We start from the raw sequence: 9,021 nt of genomic DNA on the forward strand, positions 1-9,021 counted from the left end.
TTTGAACCAATGCCAATTTTGCATATAAATAATCCGTATACCGGATTCTTTAAATGCCGTAGTTCGAACGTACTACATCAGGGTTGATAATCGCGTAGCTATTACTTTAAAAGTTTATAGCGTTTTAAATAGTATATGAAATACTAATAAGAATCGCAAAGCGATTTCAACGCAAAAAACTGTATTAAATAAAAAACGAAGCCTTTTACACTTTACTCTGACTGAAACCCCATAATTTCTCAAAGGCTGTGTTCGTCAAACGTCAAGTAAATTAGTATAAAAACTTTTGTATTTTATAACACAATACATAAGGTAAAACCGTGGTATGTATACTATTCACGGCAATTTTCACTCAGTTATGCTTCGATTTTCAAATCGATATTGTCGAGACAGCGTTCATGGTGATATTACTAATGAACCAGTGTCATTACTAAATGTAGAAGTTAATACTAGCTAAACCATCTGTTATCCTGAAAGGGGAAACTGCGATTTGATTGGTTAAAGAATAGGGTTAAGTTAGATTTACGGCAACTATTTATTTATATTATTTGCCTGTTTGCGTCCTCAAAAGAGCCATCAAAGGTATCTTTAATAGACGTTTGAAGTTTTTTGACAATATAAGATAGATTTGTATTGCTATTCGTAAATGTAATTAGACTCTGTATGCCAAAATCATATAATATAAAATTCTCGTGTCACAATCTTCGTTCCCATACTCCTACGAAACGGCTCGACCGATGCTTATGATTTTTTATTGCATATTCAGTAAGTCTGAGAATCGGCTACTATCTATATTTCAAAAACCCATAAGTGATAAGGAGTGTCCACCCCAAAGAATTTTATTTTATTTTTAGTTTTGTTTTTTTTATGATACAGCATAAAAAGAACATACAACCCTTAATTGTCACCCCTCTATGATCAATCCCTATTTTTTATTATAGTAGATAGGTTATTTTTATTGAACTACAAAAATGTTTCCTGGAAGTATAATATAAACGGCAAAACGACGTTAGCCGGGTCAGCTAGTAATGAATAAAAATATGTGAAATTGGAGTAGAAATAAAGTTTCTATTATTTTAAATATTTTTATAAGGCCATTTTTTAATAATATTATATATATTACACTAATAATATGTATTAATTGTGATTCACGAACTTTAGCTCTTGTTTTTTTTATTGTAGAATTTAGTTTAGTAATTACATTACACTGTTACTTGTAATTAAATACATTTAAATTAGTAATTTTATTTTTTTCGTTTTCCTTACAAGAGTTGCCTGGAAGATATTTCGCGTATCGCTTATAAGTACAAAGCAGCCCATTGAAGTTTAGTTACCTGTTAATATTGTATACATTAACAGTGCATATTAACTGTGTCAATAAATAGGTATAATTTAAACTATATAAAAATTAGAAAGTAATTATAAAATGTCACTTTTATAGATAGAGAGACATAGAGAATAGATATATAATAACCTAAATAAAATATGTTAAACGCCTATAGTCTATTATTTATTCTATTCTTCATTTTTCCATTAGTTAATATACAAAGTCCTTTGGTACCTTTGTTTAAGATATAACTCTCACCGAGTATTTTCATATATTATAATCATTTAATAGACTCATTGACGTCTATCTATTGTCGTCTGTGGCTTAGTGGTTACACATTTACAAGTAGTCTACAATAAAATTATTGTATTGTATTGTACGATATCATAAAATCACCAAACATAAATATTATGGCTGTATTTTACTTCAAATATAAAAAATGCTTAAGATTGAAAATCCTATAGATAGATAATTATGATACATCATTTTAATAAAACGTTTTTGTAAATTGCTCACAAAATATACTCCAATTTGAAATAAATTGAAAATCACCTGATATCAGCTTATCCGGCGCTTTTAATAACGCTTTTTGATATCAGAAGCTTTCGTGAATTAAATTTTTTCTTGTGAGTATAATTTTGTATGATTATGACCTTAAATAATGTATTAAAAACTGACGCGAAATTGTGCCTAGCCTATTAAATTCTTCGAATTGGGGCAGTTCAATTAACTAGTATTAAAGTGACGTGTGTTTAAAATACTTTCTATGTATGGCCCTTGAACTTACAAGTGTTTTAAGTATAGCAATCTCACGTTTTTAACATTTAAAGTTTTATTTATTTATTTTTGCATAATTTTTACCAAGAAACCTTTGATTTAAAAGAATGAATAAAAAAATTTAACAAATTTATGACCACAGGATTGAAAAATACTGCAAGTAAAGGTAACAAAACTATTAAATTCTAAGACAATAGAAGCCGTTATATAAATTCGCACTCTTTTGTTGCTTCCGTACAAAAATAATTTTATTAAACTTTGTTAAATTCTCTTAAGACTTGGCGTTGTTCAATTCGAAAGAAAAACAAAACTCCAGAGGTGAAGCCAACGAGCCAAGTTTGATGAAGAAGACAAAAGTTTGTATTTATGATTGACGAGAATTGGTACAAATTAGTTTCTTAGAATCCATTCAAGGAAACTGTATATTTTTTAATAAAAATGTTCTACATAAAACAACTGATGTAGAACAATATTATTGACGTACGCTTCAGATCGAAATTCGTTAAATTTTGTTTTCTTTGATGTTTTTTTTTCACAAGTTTGGCTTCAGACAATATTCCGATGTTATACTTTTTTTTGATTATATATATATATATACTATATACTGGATCTGCGACCTAAAATGTGTCATTGTCTCCGAATCGAGAAACTTCCAGCGCAAACAAAAGAAATAAGCTCTTGGATATTGTTATGATAACTTAAAAGTTAAGATTATACAAACATTTATTCCATCAAATATTTAAAATCACAAAACAATTTTTGAGTTAAGTTAATACCGGTTTTTTTTTAGATATGTCATAACTACAATATTGTGTGGAATCTAGTTCATGAGCATGCATCTGTTACAGTAAACATCTTTCCGCTTCGTTTCCCTCAGAGAGCCAAAGCTCATACTCGTAGATCTAGATGGACTAGAAATTATGTTTACATACATCAAATACTTTTCGTGTTGAATATATAAAAAAAGCATCCTGATGTTAAGTAATAAACATCAGGGAGACACACTACCAGAAGACTCGCAAGTTCGTTGCCGGCCTTTCAGTAATTGGTAAGCTATTATCGTTTTAATTACTGATATTAAACTTACCAAGGTATACAAAGCACTGGCATAAGCAGCATGCTTGACATGTAATGTCCGACAGCAGAACAGCGTCGTATCTTGATCGTGAGTAGTCCAGGCTTTCATCTGCAATTCATGGAAATAATTGAAATCAAGTCATTTGATATTGGATGACCGAATGCTTTGATGTACAATGATTATATATATTAGTCTGAACATAATAAAACAAAAAATATATCAGAAATATACGCGGGGATGTAAAGTAATTTTAAAACTAAGATTGTAATCAATAGCGCTAAAGACAATTCCGATCAAAACTAAATCATTAACATGAATATTCATTAGAATTTATAACATGTTTATAAAAATATTGGCAAACAATGCATTATTTTAAAATTAAATTATTAAAGTTCAACTCTAAGATTAATACCCTGTGTGGAACTGTTTTTTTATCGTTACCAAGTACTCGCATTTTTCCAATAAACAGTTTTATTCACACACAGGTTCCAATAAAGTATAATTATTGATGCGCCGCTCTTATTTGTGTGAGAATTGTTACATAGCCTTCTTCAATAACGGGACTATTCAAACAAAACTGTTATGATTTCGAATCAGCATTTCTAAAAATTCAGACCAAAAACCAGTATTTCTCAAATTCAGTTTTAAATTATTTTTTATTATACCTAACAAATAATTTACAAAAATAACAAAAAAATTAAAATGTTTTCCGTAACTTCTCAAATAATGAGTTATCTCAATAGTTAATTTTAACTTATTTAATAAGCAAAAAATTACCAGTTTTTTATTCCTATTAAAAAAAACTAAATAATATATTTGAGTTCATTTGCTAAACATTATTTTAAAATTGTGTGCTTACTTATTTATATGTTTCATTTTAAAAGTACTTAGAAAGATAATAATATTTTAATTGACTGAGGAAAAAATTAATTATCTTGTTAATTAAGAAATTTTATTACCTAATAAATTACAAGCCGCCCCTTGACGTAGGAAAATACGAGTTAACTTCTTATCAATACATAAGTAAATATTTTAAAATCATTATCGTTAGGACTGAAATTAACGCAAGAAATGTTGTAAAACAATAGAGAAACAATTAAAAGACAGCTTTAAAATAACTATGTTTAACTATGCTCCTCGAAATGTTTTATTTATAAATAAAATAACTCTTACTATCCGCTTGAGTATATTTAGCAATAGACAACACTGTAATGTTTTCTCATTCCTGGCTTCAAAATTTAAATTTACAACAATATTATCTTGTGATGTAAACATTAAATTCCTTTTACCTTAAACGTGAAGAGGTGAAAATCTCCGAAAAAGATTGCATACTAACATTAGTTCACATAATATTTCAGTTACGTTTGTCGTAAAGGCTCGCGATGAGACGCGCTCTCGACTTGAAAGCTCCTCGCGTACTGAAGTCTGAAAGTGTGAAACTTAAAGCTGCGTGAAGTGCTCTAGAGTAAGTAAAGTTTTGTAAGTGCTACAAAGATAATGTAAATAACAATGGTGTATATAAGAAACACAATCGTATAATATGACAAAGTGCTTTATAGTTAGTAAAACAAAATATGCTTAATTATGTTTTTATTTTTCTTAACTTGAATCGTGGTTATTAAAATAAATTAAAATATTGTACTTATTGCAACGCCTATAGAAGGAAATTTATTTATTTTATTGTATTTTCTTACACCATCATACCACTAAAAAATAATAATATCATAACAAAATAATACCTTTAAAACTTTTATGTTTTTATCCTTGATATATTTTTTCTTTTGTACTAGGAGGTATAAGGTTTACCCGAGGTAAAGTATTACCGCTGATCATCTGTACACTCACATCGCCAGGAAGATCGCAAGTGTGAGGCCGGCCTTTTAGAGTTGGTATGCTGTTTTCTTGAACTTATGTTCCATAAGTCGAATGGGTTTGGAAATACATATGGTTTCACATATTGGTAGCGCGGCTAAAACTGCTTTAAGAAAAGCTCAATACTTGTGGAACGACGAACGTCTTGGTGATATGGGTGGTATTTTGTATTATACCTTGACGTCAGATACTGAAACTCAGCTGCAGGAGTTAGTCTCTCTCTCTTAACACTCTTACACTTATACGAATACTTATCTATACACAGCGCCTCATAGAAATTTTCATACTGAATTTTCTTTACTATACAAAACAACGTTTCAAATGTTTGCCTTTTTTTAAACTTTCATATACATATTACATATAACAGCTTTAGAATTTTGTAAAAAAGTTACGTTGTCGATAGGCGTTTTAACGATAAATATGTCCACTTACTAGTTTAAAAATAAGGGACTTTTGTGTTTTGCAATTGCCTAATATAAGATTAAGTAAAATAATGTGTACATATCGATTTAGCTCTCAATTATATATTATAAGGCAGAGTTTTGCACTAACTATCGAGCAGCTGCGCCAAGATATGAAATTGATACATCATAACTTTATCCTACAAAGTAACTGGAACACTTTAAGTGAACAAGTTATGAAAAATGGCACTTTGAAATATTGTACGTGATAACTGAGTTTTATGTTCATGATATTATTCATATTCTAGGAATGCAGTTAGATTATTCGTCAAAATGGGCTAAGTTAATAAAAAATATAAATTAATATCTAATTTTGACAGTAGACATTTAAACACAAGTCATTAAATCATTTTTATCGAGCTATATCAACAGAAATATCAGCTATAATGTATGCAACCGCAGTCCAAAATGCTGTACATAAATCAAGTTCTTCAGGGTTTTCGATATTCATTGTAACGCCTTCCGTTTCTCGTTACTGACTTTCCAATTATTAATTTATTTAATTTTAATAAATATATCAGAATCCCATTATCTTAATCGTGACATGGACAAAATTTCCGTAAAAGATTGATAACTAACAGTACTTCACCTAATATTTCAGTTACGTATGTCGTGAAGGCTCGTCATGAGAGACATGATATTAGTTTTTGGTCATAATAGGCTTAACTAAAAAAAACTAATCTATTTTGACAATATGTTTAGTAACAAGATACTTTATAATTTTTATCGGGGTATATCAACAGAAATATCAGCTATAATGTAGGCAACCGCAGTCCAAAATGCTGTACATAAATCAAGTTCTTCAGGGTTTTCGACATTCATTGTATCGCCTTCTGTATGATGAAACCAAAAGTAGTTTTCATTTGCATTGTGGAGACTGGCTCCTGGGACTCCCTCTTTTACTATCACAGTTATATCAGACCCAGGACTATCAGTTTCAACGAGAGTAGAAGCATTTATAGATTCAAATAATTTTAAAATTTCAGCAATGATGCAACGAGCCTCTTGAGTTCCAGCCACAGAAAGCCCTCGTGGCGCAAATGTTCCTTCATCAGACTCCATAATAAAGTTTATATTGTGGCTCTCGTTTTTATGTTTCTCGGCATAGGCAGAAGCACCTATTAATCCCAATTCTTCAGCTGTCCAAAATATAGCTCTAACCGTTCTTTTAGGTCTTAAATTCAATCTTTTCAAAATAATAGGAGCAGCCCAACTAACAAAGAGGCCACCACCGTCATCCATGGCACCCTGGCCTACATCCCAACTATCAATGTGACCCGAAACAATTACAAGCTTTTCTGGGTTCTTAGTTCCTTTTAAGTCTATAAGAGTATTCCGAGATGTTTTAGTCTCAAAGGAGCTTTGCATTTTTATATTGAGTACAACTTTCTCGCCTCTGTTATAAAATCTATTTATCAAATCTGCGTCTTCTAACGTAATGGCCGCGGTCGGGATTTTGGTGACATTTTCTGAATAATACTGTGAACCAGTATGGGGTGAATTAATGGAAAAAGGGGTTATCGATCTAACTAATGATGCAACAGCTCCCTTTTCAGCTGCCCTTGCAGCTCCTTGCGTTCTATATGACGCTGTTGCGCCATATGTGGTATAGATTGCATTAAACAGAACTATTTTTCCTTCGACATCTTCAATAGGAGCATTATCAAACTCTTCGAAGCTGGAAAATACGACAACGTCAGATGTTACACCTTCGGGTGGAGTGCTTATGCTTCTACCAAGACCTAATACTGCAATATTCTTTGACCTGGGTTCCAACATAGTAATTTTTTCTTGTTCTCTAACCCAATGAGGAACCTGAAAAAACAAACTTCTTGTTATTACTATTTATTTACTAAACTTATTAAGTCGGTATCGTCCCTGATTTACGAGGCTTACTTATGCAACAGCCAAATTTTGATTGTAGATAGTAGAGTCAATTAATAAACTTTATTGGTCAATGGAAGTGCTTCTCTCGGAGTTTCTTCTGGATCTGGATTGCCAGCTTTCTGGCCGATCGGAGCAACAAGGTCATCATCGACGGAGCGTGATCCAGAGGAGTTGTTCGGTTGGAGCTGAGTTTCAGACGTCGAGGCGGAATACTAAATTCTACCCATATCACCTCGACGTCCGTCGTTCCACAACTGAGCATTTTTTAAGGCAGCTTTTGTCGCGCACCACCATCATGTGGTACCAACTAACCACTGAAGTATTTCCAAACCAATTTGACTTAGGTTCCTTCAAGAAAAGAGGGTACCAATTCCTAAAAAGCCGGCAACGCACACAGCTACAGGTATTATACAATCAACGCCTCTGAACACTCTCCAAGGTAAATGTCGCCAAGGGATCAAGGTGCTCGGAAAGGGATTGGTCAACGATTCGAATCGCTCTTCGTTTAATACGGTCAAACTATTGCAACCGATGTGTTCCATATACACATAGTTCTAAACAACATATTGCATATTTAAAGTGTCAAACAACATATCAGACACTGTAAATATGCAAAAAACTTATATTCCTTAGACAGCATAGAGTATATCAAAAGCTAAAGAGTATTTCAAAATGAAATATGGGAGAACCGTGAGGCCATCTCGTTTTGGAACACAAATGAATATTAATCAATACCGTAAATTTTAGAGTATACATTACCTCCAGCTCCTCAGTAACTATATCATTCAAATCCTCATCCTGGGTCAGCTTGATCATATAATCAATAGAATCTTCCAACACCTGCGACCCCGACATCCGAGAACCAAACTTGTCGACAAATTTCTCGAGTCTAAAAATAATTAATTGTTATTTACAACATACACACAATACTTCGTACAAGTTACTTATAAATAGAGGTTCGATCGTTCAAGGCCACATATTCTTAAAACTAAGAGAAATATTTTAATATTAGAGATTATTTACAATTTTTCTTTAAAATATGTATTACGAAGGAAATCACTTACTCATCATAAGTTTTACTTTTAAACTCTCCTTCCAGTACATATTTGAATATATCTTCCTTTATATTTTGGTAAGATGATATCTCGTTTATTAAATCATCGCCCAAAAGAGCCCGACATTTATCAGAAGTTTTCAGTAGGGATTTTGGCTCACTTATAGTAATAATAAAGAGTATAAGGAAGCACCCGACGGAATACATTTCGCCGCTGCCCCAAAGATATTGTGATGTCGTGATAAGTGTCGAGTCCATTTTGTTGCTGTATCTTATCATGGAAAGACATTTGCTATCAAGATGTGTTTGAAGGAACCGTATAACGCCATTTTGAGATGGATATGAGTGGAATAAGATCTGATATAAAAAGATATCATAAAATCCGCAATAGATAAGTAAAATCTATGGAATGCGTGTAATATATGTATAGTAATATTTTTTTTTTTACTTTTTTGCTGTGTTCTAAATAAAAATACGTAATTGACGATAACATAGAGCCAAACAGGTAAGCATTGTGGGTTATGTCATTATTATTGTTTCACAAAATAGAATAAAAATTTCTATG

At 31.5% G+C, this 9,021-nt stretch overlaps 2 protein-coding genes across 3 annotated transcripts in view; both read right to left on the reverse strand.

Annotated features, from left to right (window-relative positions):
• The window catches only part of LOC123711130, a 28,308-nt gene extending 23,708 nt beyond the window's left edge, over positions 1 to 4,600 (reverse strand). Inside the window, exons 1-2 of one of the 2 annotated variants that reach the window (XM_045663548.1) lie at positions 4,519 to 4,600; positions 3,192 to 3,290 (exon numbers count right to left, since the gene is read on the reverse strand). In XM_045663548.1, the coding sequence (XP_045519504.1) occupies positions 3,192 to 3,290 (99 nt within the window). In that variant the 5' untranslated portion in view covers positions 4,519 to 4,600. Of the gene's footprint in view, positions 1 to 3,191; positions 3,291 to 4,471 lie in introns of both variants that reach the window. The other variant, XM_045663547.1, reaches the window with a different exon arrangement.
• A 329-nt stretch (positions 4,601 to 4,929) lies between these two features.
• LOC123711091 (carboxypeptidase Q-like) lies at positions 4,930 to 8,673 on the reverse strand. The gene is made up of 3 exons (XM_045663501.1): positions 8,467 to 8,673; positions 8,162 to 8,291; positions 4,930 to 7,330 (listed from the first exon to the last, which is right to left on the reverse strand). The coding sequence occupies exons 1-3, from the start codon at positions 8,661 to 8,663 to the stop codon at positions 6,239 to 6,241; spliced, it is 1,419 nt and encodes a 472-aa protein (XP_045519457.1). The 5' UTR covers positions 8,664 to 8,673; the 3' UTR covers positions 4,930 to 6,238.
• Between the last annotated feature and the right edge of the window lie 348 nt (positions 8,674 to 9,021).

The sequence above is a fragment of the Pieris brassicae genome, chromosome 6, assembly GCF_905147105.1.
Source record: "Pieris brassicae chromosome 6, ilPieBrab1.1, whole genome shotgun sequence".
NCBI lineage: Eukaryota > Metazoa > Arthropoda > Insecta > Lepidoptera > Pieridae > Pieris > Pieris brassicae.

Coding starts and splice junctions, on each gene's coding strand:
- LOC123711091 (XM_045663501.1), bottom strand. CDS start 8,663: ATGTATTCCGTCGGGTGCTTCCTTATACTCTTTATTATTACTATAAGT. Junction 8,292..8,466: donor AAAAGTAAAACTTATGATGA/GTAAGTGATTTC, acceptor AATTATTTTTAG/ACTCGAGAAATTTGTCGACA. Junction 7,331..8,161: donor TAGTTACTGAGGAGCTGGAG/GTAATGTATACT, acceptor TTGTTTTTTCAG/GTTCCTCATTGGGTTAGAGA.